The sequence below is a fragment of the Gymnogyps californianus genome, chromosome 1 (assembly GCF_018139145.2).
Source record: "Gymnogyps californianus isolate 813 chromosome 1, ASM1813914v2, whole genome shotgun sequence".
NCBI classification, from domain to species: Eukaryota; Metazoa; Chordata; class Aves; order Accipitriformes; family Cathartidae; genus Gymnogyps; species Gymnogyps californianus.
The window spans coordinates 158203309-158220134 of record NC_059471.1 but is presented as its reverse complement, the minus strand read 5'-3'; the positions used below and the strand labels follow the sequence as shown (position 1 = coordinate 158220134).

General features: G+C 37.3%; 1 protein-coding gene across 2 annotated transcripts in view; it reads right to left on the bottom strand.

Moving 5' to 3' along the window:
* The window catches only part of POLR3B (RNA polymerase III subunit B), an 82010-nt gene that overhangs the window by 28712 nt on the left and 36472 nt on the right, over positions 1-16826 (bottom strand). For both annotated transcript variants that reach the window (XM_050914981.1, XM_050914982.1), the window contains 6 exons: positions 16436-16589; positions 14326-14400; positions 13459-13557; positions 9744-9871; positions 2569-2778; positions 554-712 (listed from right to left, as the gene is read on the bottom strand). In XM_050914981.1, coding sequence (XP_050770938.1) covers positions 554-712; positions 2569-2778; positions 9744-9871; positions 13459-13557; positions 14326-14400; positions 16436-16589 — 825 coding nt within the window. The remainder of the gene's footprint in view (positions 1-553; positions 713-2568; positions 2779-9743; positions 9872-13458; positions 13558-14325; positions 14401-16435; positions 16590-16826) is intronic.

Here is a 16826-nt window from a genome sequence, read left to right as displayed (position 1 = left end):
TCCATTGGAAAGTTATACACCTATCCTCATAACTAAATGTAGTTGTACTTATTTTCTTATCTCTCTCCAAACATATTTCTAAAGTGTTAAAAACACAAGGTTTTACTTCCTCAAACAACTGCATTAACTGACAGCATGCTAGGAGGTTTTGACGTATGAAATCAAAATAATAAGGAATCTATCCTTAAAAAACAACAATGACAGAACATATGAGAGACAAACAGTAAAAAACTACAGTATTAAAAGTTTGCCAGTTTGGGGATAAGAAGAATACAAGTTCTAATACTTCAATAGATTCACACTGTTAAAGACTCACTCTTCTACTTAAATGTAAAGCTCCCTATTCTCATGCACAAGAAAACCCCCAATGACTGATACCACGCTGCTTTCAGAAACTAACATTTTTTAATTTTCCATTACAATACTGTCACCTTCAAGACAAAAAAAATAATTATACTAACTATAAAACAAGGTGCACATGAAATATTAACAGAACATTAATTTCTACCTCAGATTATGAACATGCCATGACTGAACATGTAGTTTGACATACCTGGAGAGCAGATACCATCAGCATCTAAAATTTCATGGCGCCAGATTGGTTTACGGGTAGCTGCATCCAACATCGGACCCATAACTTTATCAAATGTCTGGTTTGTGTAACGCTTCAGCGTACACTTGGCATTCTTATATACAAGACACCTTCCAAAACCTAAAATGTTAACACAAACTCATCTGCCTAGGAGTTCAAAGATTCTTTATAATACATTATCAGAATAAAACAAGAATGCTGATCCACCTGCTGAGCTACAGAATATAAAATACTTCTTTATTAGTTAGATTACTCATTGTCTTGAATATGCATAACATTGTACGTGGATACCTAGTAGCTCACAATTTAAAAATCAGATCATGCATACTGCTTTTTTTAGACACTGGACTACGGTCCAATTCTGAAGTTGTGCTAATCCGCTTCTATACCTCTGCACACACACGCACACATCATTTCTCTTACCTTTGGTGGTCCACAGGGAGACATAACATAGGAGAAGAGACTGTAATAGGATGAGAACAGCACCTCTTCCTTTTGGGAGTTCTAAGAAACCTGAACTTTTACTCATGTTTGTGGCTGACACAAGCTAGCCTACCAGGAAAGTACCGATTGAGTGTTTCATATAATCATCTCATTATTCACTTTTTTCCCCAGCTGAAAGAATTCTGAATTACATATATTGTTATAAAATAGGTTTGTTTTGGGTTTTAGATAAGAAAAGTAGCATCTCTGGAATTTCTCTCCAAGTACAGCAACTAGCCACAATACTAAATGCTTTCATCACATTTAGAATTACAGATAGGCAAGTGCAAGGCTTTCTAATAATCCTATGTTATTTTAGTTCATTTGAAAGATGGTTGTGGCCACATACAGTACATCTATATCTTTAGATTATGTCAAGTAACTCCTGACAAGCACCACAGCTCTCCCTGTAAATGTTACCAGTCTACCAGAAAAGAAAACATTCAGTTTTAAATCATGCCTGTTGTTGTTTTAGAAAAGGAGGCATAAATTAAATGCGGCAGACATTAATGCCAAAGATACATGTCTAGGAATACTATTATTGCTGCCTAGCAACTAGGAGGAAGGGAGTGTGGGGGGAATAAAGTGATGGAAGAATCTGATTTTGGCCACCCGAAACTAAAACCAATTTGATCACACTGCACTATGTCTTCTCTCAAGGGAATTTATTTAGAAAAGAGAGAGAAGAGAGACCAAGTTTTCAGGCAACTCTCCTCCAATCCCCAGCAGCATTAACATAAAGTGCTGAAGAATTGTGGAGAGAGCAAGACAGGCTAGACTGGCACAAACATAAGTTTCACTTAGTTAGCTTCTATTTGGTGCTTACGTACTTTTACTTAAAATACACCGCACTGCATAGATTTTTTTTTTTTTTTTAAAGGAAGTGGGTCATTAGTTTATCTCGGAATAATTTTGCTTTAGACAATACTATTATTTTCTCTCAGAAAGTAGGCAATATTGCTATTGCTCCCTCAGAGCACCAAGTTCACAATGACACAAACTGCCATGCGTTCCATTCCTTTTCCAAATACATTCAGAAGTCTAATTTCATCTATTGCTTTTGTTACTGGTGAAAATAATGAGACCCCTCTGTTAGTAATGAACAAAGGTTCAGGTAACCATCTAAAAAGCAAGTCCAACAGAACAGATTATCTAATACCTTACATTTTTTGTAAACTAAATATTTTCAAAAAGGGACCATTTACACTTTTTTATTTGAGGTCAAAAGTTAGCCATTTTCTCTTATAATATCCATACTCAGAAGTTTATTCACATGTTGGCAACTTCACCGCACTATTGCAACCATGGAATTACATTATTGCAGAAAAACAAAAGCATTCAAAGCAGTTTTGGAACTCAGTTTCTTAACTGGAGATGTACTGTTCATAACTGCAAAAAGAGTTATCATAGGATAACACCATGAGACAACAAGTTTATTAAAACATGTATCGGAACACACACTAGAGAAGTGGGAAGGAATTGATGGTTCTTACCTCTGTCCAAAGAGGCCTTGTTTAAGACAAGAGCATCTTCGATATCGTAACCACTGTAGCTCATCACAGCGACTGTGGCATTCTGTCCAGCAGGTAGTTTCTCAAAATCTATCAGTTCAATTGTTTTTGTTTTTACCATTGGCTTTTGCGGATAGGCTAGAAGATACATAAGAGTATCTATCCTGTTTCTTTGATTGTATCCAATAGTACCTGTATGTAAAAGAAACACAAAAGTGTGTGAACATTAGTGAGTTTCCTAGAAATGTTTTGGCTAAAAAATTACCAAAATGCACATTAACTAAAACCACAATCTGAGGAATTTAATCTAATAATAGAAATTCTTCAAGAAAAGAAGGGAAAAAAATCATAAAAGAGACGGAACCAAAACAACTTTACATTATTATATTTAAATAAAGATGTAAGTGGCTTCTTAATTTAAGCTTCCAGAAAGAATTGTTTATTTTTTCTTAAACAGGGAAAACCTACGCATCAAGACAAAAAGAACAACAACAAAAGAAATCAAAGTCAGGTCCTATATGACTGAATGCAAATAAGATTTCTTTTTTAATCATGACACTGAATAAAACTGCAAGTATGAAGTTTGCTTTTATTGTTCTAATAGCCATAGGTATTTTTTTGAGAGCTGAACTTGTGTTCCATAGACCTGATCCAAAATTTCATGAGAATCAATAGAAAGACTCCCATCGAGTTCAAGAGGAACTGTGGATCAAGCTCTGCATCTTCCACATCATATTTCCTTCCTTTTCTGGGCAATAATTAGTTCAACAGCAGCCTGTGTTAGAATGTCACAAAGCATGAACAAAGCATAGAGTTAGCAGCAGCCAAGACTGATTTACTTTCTGAAATTAGAGGCGTCATTGCTAGAAAGACTACAGTAGAAGTTCACTCACAATATATTTGTCTTTTTACATGAAATTAATTTTAAATTTATGGTTCAGAATTCAATCCTTTGTATAGACCTCCCAGCTTGAGACGGAAATTTTTGGCCCTGTCCCATCAGACTGCCAAAGTGTCTTCTGAAATCTGAGGAAAAAATAATTAACACCCAGCAGGGAAACATAAACCGTTGTGTAGCAGAACAAAAGTTAAGGCAATCGTATGTTATTAGAGTTTGCTGTACCAGGACTATGCTATGTCTCTAAGCAATTAAGAAATTACAGTCTGAAAACTTAAAGTTTTAAAGTTTTAAGTGCTAAATATTCTGCAGTACTTGTGCTTAGGAGGTAAGTCTTTCAAAACCTTTCCATTTTCTCCTGCAATTTCAGAGGCTGGCTGCTTTCAAGGAAAGGTCAAAGCAGCCAGTGTATAATGAATACTTCACACAGCCAGAATATAGTACAGCTGAACACAAATCTGCTCTTAGGGGAGGCCAGCTTCATGTTTTATATGCATCTACTTGCAATTTCCAAATGCCTGCATTTAAATAAAATGTCTAGAAAATCAAACATCTAAAACCAGGCAGCAACATGGGCATTTCCAAAGACCTATCCTGTCCTTAGTACTAAGCTCCCTCCTAAACCACCACAGGTCTACCCTTCCCAAGGATGAGAATGGGGAGATAGCTCAACAGATACTGTCTGAAAATAAACTGTTATAACCAGCTCTTGCATGCCTGGACTTTCCTTGGTTCTAGAAAGTGGATTTGAAGCCACGGGCACAGCATTTTCAAACAGCGAGGAAGATTTGGTAGAGTTGACAGGCTTTACTTGTCTCTTGCTTTTGAGCAGTTGCTTTTCTGTCTTTTTCTTGGGGAAGGAAATTAATCATCCCTGAGCAGTACTTTCTGTCTCCAGTAAGAAGCAAGCTGGTAGGGCCTGGATTCATCAACACTGAAAACCTTCCCAGTCACCCCCCACAAGGCCCACCATCTGAAGGCCCTATTACTTCTGATATTCTCTTAGCCTAAGTATTAGACATTGTTTTCATTGTACTTTGATTAAAAAATGGTTTTTCTCACTATACAGCTAGGAAAATCTACTTCCAAATTAAAAACTTTGAGGTTTAGACCATTTTTTCCCTCTGCACCTAGAATAAATAATCTGTGTGCTTTCAGGATAGCTTGTCTGCTGTAGAGCTCATCTTAAAAGTTTCATGGATAAGTATATTTTCCTGTTGTTGAGAGAAATCTTCTCCTGAGTAAGCCACGCCAACTTTCAGTTTTGAAATGCTTGCAATTTTTTTCTCCTCTGAGATGTTTATATGCTGTACCTGCTATGGTTCACTGGTTAGGGATGCTAAGATGGGATGAAGTCTGGAGCAGCTGATCATAGCTAAACTTGTCCTTTATACTCCAGTAACCATCTGTGGAAGTCCCCTATATATCAAGGATTACAGATGACACTTTTACATATTTCTGGTAATGCAACTTATTTCTCTCTCAGATGCTTCATGTATTTCAAAGTTGGCATTTTTATCAGAGGTGCAGATAAGCCTAACAGAACTGGTACTGTTTGTATCAGACCAGGAGCCATGAGCGACTGACATTACTGAGCTTTTGAGCCTTAATAATAAACTGTATTCAGGCAATTCTTCAGGAGTTGAATGCTGTATCATATCAAATGGAAAACATATACATATATATCAATGATGGATATCCTAGCAGGAAAGAAACTGGTTAGAGAATGATTCAAGAGCACTAGTGAAATAAATTAGCCAAAAAGCAATATTTGTCCTAATTGTTACGATTTAATGGTTATACAAATAATGCCTTCTCTAGACTGGTCTAACAAACCACAGCTTTAAACCACAATCTGCTTATTTAAAATTAAGAAGCAGCTCTCTTCTTCTGAGGACTAGTGTGTTGGGACGAGACCTCTGTGTGGGCGTTGAAATGAAGGAAGTCACTAGCTTTATTTCTGTTTTCTCTCTGAAAGAACAGAGCCCTTATTTGCTTCAGCCAAACAGCCAAGCAAAAGTAAAGTATAATTAAAGTTCACCATAACAAACCCTGCTCACAATGACCCACATTTATAATTATCCCAACAGCAAGAACCAATTTTTTTCATTGGTAATTAGCCCTGTTTAAAGCAAAACACACAAAGTTGACCTGGATACAACAAAGATCATTTTCTTGCTTTTCTCAGCGCTTGGTATATTGTGAATGCACATGTGCATTCTTTCGTTTTTTCCATTTCCTCCATTTCCTGACAAGTTTTTTTTTTTTCTTTTAAAGTATCATTTGATCATTCTTCAGTGTGAAGTAATCACTATAAAAATGCTATCTACTGATATTTAGCATAAGTGGGATATTGTTATTCTGATGCAGAAAGTTTTGAGAGCTCACCAGAACAAACAGCCAGCTAAAATAAGCATTTATCCAATTCTCCAGTGTATTACTTAGAGCAACATTAAACTGTACAATCAAAATTAACAAGGATACAGAAATCAATCTACTGAGCCAAAAGGGCGATTATTGCACATGCCAAGAAAAGAATTGCTGTACTTCTGTATTTCCCCTGATTTCACCATGGATTTTCTACTATTCTGTCCATTTATATGAGTACAAACCAACAGAGAAAGGAGTACAGTTTTTAAACACTGCACTGAACCTCGTGGAGGAGGCTCCAACTCAGCTCAGAGAGATTTTCACAGCACATGTATTAAGTGATCTGGATGTTCAGCATTTGAAATATTCTTTTCACCGTAGAAAGATTAAGAAGTCAATTAAAAAGATTATGGGTGAGCCGGGGGAAGTAGTCTGGCTCGTTTCTGTCTCAGCACTTCTGTGCCTGCTACCAGGGAGAGAAGAGCTGGCAAAAAGAGACCGTGTCGCAGAGCACAAACGCTGCTCCTCAAAGAGCAGCGGCAGAACGGAGCCCTGGCCACAAAGCACCCACGTCCAGCTGTGATGACCAGCAACAGTCGGTTTTGCTTTGATGTTTGTTCGATTCTCTGCCAATAGGCTAGCCATACAAAATTTGGGAGCACTTTAAGCTCTCAGCCACCAACAAGCCTTTCACAACTGTCAAAAACCAACAACCCCCAGCTCTTGGTTCCTTGAAGCACATTTGTCTTCTCAACTCAATTTTAACACGTTCAACTGGTTATAGCACAAGGCAAAGCAGTATTAAAGGGCTTTGCTATTTCACAGAAGCAAAGCAGAATGTACATGTTACAGTAAGAGGGTTTTTTTGGTAATATCGAAGAAGTTGCTTCAACATAAACCTCTGCAACAAAGCTCTCACCCACCTACCACCCTCCCCTCAAATACCTTCTGCTCTTTCACAGGTTAAAGTAATAATTAACACCCAAACTCTCCTTTCCTTACTCAAGACTTGCATTATGACATTTGGGTTGAAACTGCAGTGCACAGTTGGGCTGTGAGAGTGTACAGCTTGCTTTGTGTACCCACGCTGCCGCTTTCACAGATGCGCATGTGCATGCGCAATATGGTGGATTACTGGCAGGAAAACGTGTATGTTTTCATTTCTTACATTAGGCTTTTATACAACATTTCACAGTCACAGAGGAACAGTGTGTAAAACTGACTGATTTTCTGTGTCTTAATGGAATTGAAAAGCTCCATTTAAAATTATTTCTCTAATTGTAGGAGCCTTTGATCCTCTTAAACATTATTTTAGCAACACATGGAATGCAAACAGTACAGACTTTTGTATTTTAATCTTAAATACTTCTCAGATTTTAAGCTACAACTGTTAACTTTGCACTGAAATGTCAATGTTCAACTGAGGTCCTTGCAGCTGCTGTTGTATTTGCCACCTAATCATAACTTCCCCTCAGTCTTACAGTTCAACCTGCAACATATGGTAAATTATCTATGCCAATACAGAGGGATTTCATTTCAATTTCATTTCACTGAAATCCAGTTTGCTCACTAAGCGCAGCCCAAGTCCTCCAACAAGAGGACTCATTCTGCCCATGAAAGGGAGGTATTTTTCAGGACATTTAATGTTATCCTGCAGAAACATTAATATTTCAATACCTAACACTTGTCAGGGATATTGGATTACAGACCCCATTGCAAGCTCTGATGTCCACCCTCCATTTACTTGTGCTTTCTCACCTTTCCCTAGCTTAGAAAAGAGCATAGACTGTCCAAAGCTGCTGGCACAGCCCTGTGACGTGGTCAGAGGGGGCCAGTGTTGAGTAGCACAAGGCTCTCGTTCCCAGTCTGAGCCCCAGGGCTGCTTCTATGCTCCCAGGTTTTGACAGCCAAGGGAGTGACACAGTGGACTTGGACATGAGACTTTCCACATGGCAATGTTGGACCAGGAGCTGCTCTGAAATTTTAGGATGGGGAAAGAAAGCAAGAAAGGTGGATGGCTACTTAAAGGTGGGCGTTTCAAGCACTTCATCACATCTCTTCATAAAAACAAACAGAAAAAAGTACGTGTAATGTTTCAGGAATATCCTCTAGGTCTCATTTGATCAATAAGCATAGAGAAAAATCTTTTCTGCCCCTACATATTGCCACTTACGGTGGCTTTTTTTTAAGCCATTATTACAAAAAGCTTCAGGTGTTTGCAGATACTTCAGGCAGAGCAAAATATAGCTCAGGTCATGTGCCAACTTTTAAAACGTACTTTTATCTAGCTGCTTATTCTTTGAGTCAGGTGTTTTGTCATAACAAACTGAAACAAAGGCTTTTTTTATTGCTCAAGATATTCAATGGCTTTTGTGTTCCTAGCGTCAGCAGGAACGTCAGAGGATTGTATCCAAGGAGCTAAATGTGCAAGACCTAGGGTCAAAGCAGCTGAATACACCAACCTCAGAAAACACAGACAATGAATTGCAAATGACACTCAAAACAAAACGGGAAAAAAACCTTCACACAGAAAACTACAAAAGAACTCCACAGATACTGAATTGGCTTTCTGTACACACTGATCCTGCTTAACTGTGTGTGGTAACTAACCAAACCTTCTGAGACTAATAGTCATAAAATAGAGACTCGGGGGTGGGAGAAAGATAATGGGATGGGGGAGAACTGTAAGGAAAAAGATTGCATTGCTCCTCTCCCCCCCCCCCCTTTTTTTTTTTAATTTAAAGGGAGGACATGCATCTGTTGCTATTTTCTGCTATTTTGATGCGCTGAACATGACAGTTCAGCACAAGGCAGTTACTTTGCTATTAATTCTGCTGGAGAAGCCTCACAAAAGGTGCAGTGTTTCAGTTTTGAACAGAGAGCACAAAACAAATGGTTTAGTAAACCTAACAGAAGTGGTAGTTTTATCATGACACAGAGTTGTTCTACTGTACCTCTCAACTTGCGAGCAAGCCATCAATACAAGACATAAAACTGGCATGTACAGCACAAGTCTGAATACAGCTGTCTGAATTGATGTACTACTGGTCAGGTTCTTGGGACTCTCGCTGGCTTGATCACGGGCCGTATGACTTGGATGCTTTAATGCTAGTTTAGCTGTGTATTAAAGGAAGGATTAGAACTTACCTAATGCCAATTACCCACAACAGCAAATTTACAAAATGGTTGGTTTTTAATGACCAGCTATCACATTTGTAAAAAGAATTATTAAGTGATTAGGAAATTAATTTTGTTTCAGTCGTTTTGCTGAGAGGCTGTTACTTGCCCTCTTCATCCAAAACAGAAAAAGCCTGGAATCTAAACTACGGCTGCAGGAAGTGTTCAAGGAACTAAGCACTCTCTTTCACATTTTGATTCCTCTTATTCTCTAATGTCAATGTAACTATTTATTTATTTTCAGGGCACCTACTCAACTATTCAGGGAAATTCTCTTCTCTCCCTGCTCTGTCTCTCTTTGTGAGAACACTTTTTAACCCTTTTTGTCTGGAAACCCACAGTACATCGCAGCATAAAGAGAAAAAAAACCCACTCTGCCAATCCCACAGCTACGCTGAAAACTTGAAAGTCATGACGATTACCAAAAAAACCCAACAAAAAAGCAAGAGTGCTCCAGTTTCTCCAATTTTTCTTTTAAGACCTGCAGATATGGTCTCCATTAAGTAAAACTGATTGGTATTTTTTTCCTTTTAATTTTTCCAACTTTCAGAGGTAAATTCTTTCTTCCTCAAAGCTAAAGAAGTGCTCTTTTCCTCCTCCTAGCAAAGCTTTTACGTGAACTAGGAAAGAAAGATTTTCTCTGTTTTGTTACTTTTGCTACATAGCTTCAAAAACTACATAACACTCCAAAACGGAATTAAAAAAGTCTTACCCATTGCTTGTTTCCCCATGGCACACTGATAAGTATTTCTTGGGGACTGGTTGTGGTGAGGATATGGAATCAGCCCAGCACAGACACCAAGAAGTGTGAAAGGCTCAATCTCCAAATGCGTTGTATCTCTTAAAAGAAAGAGTACCAATTATAGCAGCCTTGTGAACAAACATCTTAACTAGAATTTATTTAATTTAACAGCATCTCATAATCAATTCAATTCTGTTCAGGAAAATATAGGTCAGTAGGACCTCAAAATATGGATTCACTATGGGATTTTTTTTTTCTTTTTTTTTTTTTAACCCAACTTTCTTTTGGTTTTAAGTGTTTCCACATGAAAAGAAATGAAGGAGAAATAAATGAGGGTTTATGAATTTCCATCATAGAGAAAAAGCCTCTAGATAACGACAACCTGAGGGAGCTCAGTAAGACAATAAAACATCAGTTTATACAATAAGACCCAAAATGCTTTAAGGAATGTCTTCTCATGTAATGAGAGTCCTCCGCAGCAAATTACCGATCTCAGATATCTAGAAATCCACTGGGGAGGTGGAGGAAGGAAGAGCAAGACAGATTCAGGTACTGAAAAAAATAAAACTGTAGTTTTAGTTTTCCAAGGTCAGTTATATAATATCAGTTAGAGGGAAAACATCTGCGTCCAAACCAGATCCAGTGCCACGGGTGATAATGGCACAATAAAACACTATTTGAAAAGCTCTGCAAGTATTTTGGAAGTGAGTATGTCGTTAAAAGGCAGTACTGATGAGAAGTAAAAAGACAGGGAGAAGTAGTAAAGACAGAGATAACAAAATCTGTTCTACCTGGCATGAGCTTCAGAGGAGAAAGTCCATGCTTAATAAAGATAATTAAATCATAGCGTGCATTGGGATGCAAGTGGAGTGACTAATAACTAAGGATGGAGTATACAATAAAGCTTGGCTGGAGCAGATCTGCTTTCTAAATCAAGATAAGTAACTAGGAAATGGGGAATTTTGAAATAAAGATAATTATAACTAAACCTATCCAAAGCATATCTTTCACAATGTTCTGGAGTTATTACACAGAGCTTGGGTTTAGGCATACATTGCTTCTCCCACACATCTAAACCCACTGCATTCTGAAAATCCCATCTTTAATGTTTGACTTCTCTTGGAAGTCTTTTGGAAGACTTTTTTTAATTAGTTAAACAAATTAATTTCATTACTAGACTTTAAGACCTTGCAAAGGAAATGACTGGAAAAATCTTTATTATGACAACACTCAAAAGACAGCAAAGCATCACAAGCTCAAAAAGGCTGAGGAATTACCCACAAGTACATACACACTGAAGACAAGGACCAGCAGGAACTTACATAAACAATGTATGTACTACTGGAAAAAATGAAATCTGAAAACTGAAAAAAATCTGGAAACCCTGAGAAGCAAGCCTAGTGAAATTATCTGTCAGTCCCAGAAATCTTTATAAATCATAAATATGCTTGAGCAACCTAAAAATCATCTGCTGACCAGAGGATAGCCACTATTTTTCTCCACTTGATAAAAAGCAGCTATGTTAATTGAAGCCTGTCTTAAGAAAATACGAATGGTAGAATCCCAATTGCAGTCAATTAATTGCAAAATGGTCTGAAGAGCCAATAGCAAACTTAAAGCACAGACTGCTCCCCTATTCTGTAGAACTTCACAGAACCGCTGACGCTTCTCAAACAATAAAACAAGAGGCTTAAGACTTACTGACAGTGAAGTTAGCGAATTTCTTCAGAAGGTACTAGTGCATGGAACTACATGTACATTTTCAGATAGGGTATTCAACAAAAGTGAATTGAAGGTCAATCCTATTTCAACCAAAGAAGATGCAACATATGCAGATCCTAGTATCTTATGAAGTATTCCACAGTGCTAGTGAGAGACCTTCAAACTTTACAGAACAGTTCAATTTCTGCAAGTCAAAATGCCACTGTCAGAAATGGGCCCAAGAAGGGAAGGCAACCTCGTAAGTTTGAAAATCAGAGTTACAAATGGGTAAGGAAGAAATTGAACGCATCAAATAGAGTCAAATCCTCCAAAGAAAAAAACCCTAATTGGATTGGGAAGGTAAAGAGAGTATACTGTAGCTAAAAGAAGCCTACATTACAAAAGCAGGAATGTTAATGGGATACTTCACAATAGTGGATTGTATCAGTTGTATTACCAGAACAAGTTGTACCAACATGGTCGCACCGTTTAAAATGCAAGATGATCAGCTGGGGGAAGGGGATACACAAATCAACTATTCAGGATGTAGGGAATATCATTACTAAACACAAGGAGCAATGTGCTCATGCAGTGCAAGCTCAGATACTTATGGTACTATTAGCTACAAGCATTGAAGCTAAACTCAAAACAAGTTGATGGACAATACAAGAATCTCCCAAACTTTTTGGCAGTTATTGTGGAGTCATTTCCTCACACTAGCTCATTGGAAGTTCACCGTCTCCTCCTATTTTTGACTAAACAGTGATTTCATGTGATACGCTCCCATTAATCTTACTGGCTGAGTCAGGTGTCCCGTAACTTAAACTTTTCAGCTCTGGTGCTTTGTGGAAGTTATTTAATTTTGGCACAAATGACAGCAATTGTGTGTGCTCTTCTTTGCTCATGTATACAGAAGCCAGCCAAGAGCATGCAAGATTAATTTCTTAAAGTGATAAAGTCTTCAAAAGCCTGGGCAGGAGCAATACAACTTAATGAGCAGAGTTAATGTATTTCATCTGGCAAAGGGTAAAGATAACTGAAGGTCTCATCCAGCTCCACTGAAATCAATGATGTATTTCTATTGGCTTCCATGAGTACCTGACCAGGACAGAACATTTAGAAAATGCATTTTCTGCATAAATCTACTGATCAAACATTTCATGGACATAACTTCTAATGTCTTATACGCAGCCTTCAGCTGACAGGATACTGTCAGAGAAACATTAAAAAAAAGTAAAAAGATAGGAGGACTTAAAAATTTAAAAGAAGCCTTCCTTTAATGTGGGCTCTTTATTCACAGTCACAAGACAGAGGAAAAAAACCAAAGCACCAGGTACTTCATATATGTGGAAAACACAACAAATCTGGAAATCTTTCTAAATGAAAATCACATACCAGGAATGCATTTAACATATGTGGTAAAGAACACACAGAATGATACAGACATTTTTATCAGGGCCTATTATACATCCAAAAGTCAAAGGGAAGGTCTCATTCCAATACTTCAGACATGTAGTGTAAGCTGGTTGTCTAGTGTCCCTCTACAGCCAGAAGAGAGAGAGATTTTTCCAAATGACAATCATGACATGCTAAGATCATCATTTAACATGTGCAACCATTTGCCTTCTGGATTCCTATTGTATAAAATTACTTATGATGAGCAGCCCAATGATTAGAACAAAAAAAAGCCACATCCAGAGAAACAAAGGATATACCTTTAAGTATTTCATATTTTTGAGAGTTAGAAGCAGGAACAGATCTCCCCAAACCCAAAAGCTAAACCATTTTTCTAACTATCCCATGGATAATTTAGGATGTGTGTAAACAGATTTCTTTCTTTAGCTTTCATCTGGAGTTTTTTCAACTATTAGCGAGGGAGCAGTGTGTATGTGAAAACAGTAACGTTATTAATATGCTTGCATTTCAGAGACTCACCCTATGAAAGTTTTTCCTGTACCAGTGTTTAGTCTGAATGCATACTTACTTATTAATTGTATGTTCATATAGTGCAATGTTACAGTCATTTTCTTCATTCACATCCAAATATTCAACGAGGCCTTCGTGCAAGAAGTCTTCAAAATTCCTACAGTTAAATTAAAAAATTACACTAGAAGTACTGCCTTTTCTTACATTTCTGCAAAAATAAAACTACATAATACATATATTGAAGGAATGTAATGTGTAGAAGTTAAACTAGAGAAATACTTTTACATGAAAAGTTCTGTGCATTTTACATATTTAAAGAAAACTGTATTTTTTTAAATTAATCCCCTTGCCCATTCACTGCTTCACACAGTTTGACTGACCAATGTTACTTATTTGAACAACTAAATAAAATCTTCCTCTACGTACTCATCATCACTATAAATGTAGGCAAAATATAAGGGTAATCTAGTAAGTTTTTGTGATGGTTTTGCAAAATTTAGTTAAAGCTAAATTTAAACGCTTTTGTGTGTGTTTTTTTAAACATCCAAATAAACAATTTGCAAGGAGTTTCAAAACTAATTCTGAATGTGCCTAGTTTAGGGTGGTCAAGTTGATATTCTTCGAAGTGTTTGATTTTTCAATCAGGAGGACGATACTGCGTCAGGCCTTCCACTTGCAGAAAGATGAGGCTGTGAGATGTATTTATTCTGTATAATCACCAAATTTCATAGCAGTAACAAAATAAGAAGACCAGACTTAATTTGACTTTAAACAGAAAACCTCCAATACACTGATTATTAATTTATATAGGAGAGTAGACTTCTCTACATAGCTAACCCCAAGATTGTGAAATACAGACTGACTGAAGTATTTCCACACAGTATTTACTTAGTGAAGGTCAATATGGTCTACTTGAATTGGGTACCTGTATCCCTGAGCCAGTTCTTCCATATGCTTGTTTGTAACCGCAGGTTTTTGCTTCTTGACAATTATGTAGGGTCTACAATTAGGGGGGAAAAAAAAAGGGTTATCATAGCAAATACTTAGGCAGGTAACTTAATTTATACTTACAGTAACCACCCTGCCTACGCACAACCTATTTTATAAACCACTTTTAAAATTTATCCACCTTTAACTGATACAGCCACATAAATACAACCAGTAATTATTCAGACCTTGGTTTGATACTCAGATATCCTGAACTGACATATTGCTTATGAAGTACCCAAAAAGTGGACAAGAAAAGTTAAGATTTCAATTTTGAGGAGGAAGCCTTCCCCCCCCCCCCCCCCAAATCTTTAAACTAACATTTTATAAGTTTTACCTATACATTTTGTTGATGGCTTTAAAAGATTTAAGATTTTCCAATCTACAAAGCTAACAGCAGCATTAAGTTCTGTGGATATTGCAGGGACTTCATACAACACTGAGTGAACAGTTTGTGCTCAAGTGTCCACATGCAAGAATGTATTCTGCTGTTACTTAAATGATGTAAAGTACAGGCATTTACTATGGGTGACCTCAGATGAATCCATAAATTTCAACAGCACATGGATCTCTGAAGGCTTCCTTACTGCAAGAAAACACTGACACAAAGGATGGCATGCAAGAATGAAACGTCAAGGGCTGTTGCTATTTGGACAAGTTGCTCTTATAAAGAGCAGCAAATAGCTACAAGATACTTGTGGAGTCCCCTCTGAAGTCTAAATAACTGTTTGAAGACTAATGAGCACTTTTAAATGGTTAATAGGGGTATCTGAACAATTGCAGGGTGGGGGGTGCCACAAAGCAAACTTGGTAAACTCCTAGAAATCCACATGATTTCACTTGTCTTTATTTTACTAATTGGAAGTTTTGCTGCATCTCCAAACCTGCACAATGGCCGATATTACCCCTGAATGGAAAAGTGATTTCTCTGCCACTGAGTATGCCCCTACTCTGGATCTCTTGACCAGGTATGATTAACTGATAGTTTGTACATGTACTATTTTGGACCCTCTAGTGTGCCTCAAACTGCATTCAACGTGCTCTGAGATTCAATTAATGAATAAGGTGAAATGCCAACTGTAGTTGTGACTGCTGCTTCTTTAAAGTACACACAAAATATGCACGCAGCTAATCAATGCTAAAATATGCATATATTTATTAACGCATTCTGCATCTCCCAATCTCTGCTTTGTTCATCTTTTATGCCTTGTTCTTTAGGCTAATTACTTGGGCCTGGAGATGTTTTACTTGTAAATAACCTAGCACAGTGCTGCCATAATCTGACTGGAGCCTCTAGCCTCTACTATAAATCAACCTGATTTTCTGTCTCAAAATATTATTATGTTCCACTCTTTCTCATTTTAGCCACCCAATTCCTTTTTGCTTTCCTCTGTGACATGACTGTTCCTCAGGTACTCTTTCTGTCTAATAAAGAGCATAAGCACCTCAAGGCGGAAACCTACCTTATAGGTTTACTAAATTCCCTACCTACTTAAGGGTAAGCAATGAAATAAACCAAAATTGTGAGACATACTTCTTGGTCTTATAGCAAACAGGTATACATGCCTGAGGAAGTTTTGCACCAGAAGTAAAGGCCCTTGAAGACAAATAGTAGCTTCTCATTCTAAAATGTGATATCACACCCATGGGATATCAGGTGAGTGGCTGCTTGTTTCTCGCTTCATAGGAAGCAAAAAACCCCTCCAAGGACATCGAACATTACTAGAGTTGCCAATCAGGTTGATTTTAATCCCTCCTCCTTTTTCTTTTTTAAAAGAAGACAGAAGAAACATTTTGTTTTTACTTTTGTTTACAGATAAAACGGATTTATTTGGGCTTTTTTTTTTTTAAAGTTGCTTGACTATATAGTATGTTTCTCAGATCTGTCTGTTTTGAATGAGGGCTACTTAAGGAGAAAAGAGATCCTCAAGTCCTACTGAATTTGCTTAAATCTGTACTTGTGAAAGTCTTAGCCCAGTGTATTTACAGTGCATAAACCAGTGTTTATAGTAAATTCACTAGTGAGATAATTCCAACGAGATGTTTACCTGCACAATCTCCCTCCATCAGAGGAAATGTAGACACATCTGTCAGAAAGATTTGTAGAGATGGAAACGAATTCATTGATATAACCCGCTCGACGCATTATCCGAAACGTGTTGACTAATTTCTGATGATCACGTATGACACCAAGGATGTTACCTATTCAGAAAGAGAATAAATTCATGGTGCATTCTTTGCATATGCAAAACTCTACTTATAAATTCTGATCATGTGTAGCACACATAGAAGTACTTCCTACTTCTTGCAAATAATAAGAATTGTCATAAAATTTCCCTTTTCTGACATGAATAAGAATTGGCTCTTTTTTTCTCTCAGTAAACATAAAAAAAAGTGTCAGAATTTCACAGGTCATCTATCTGTTTGACTCCCAATAGC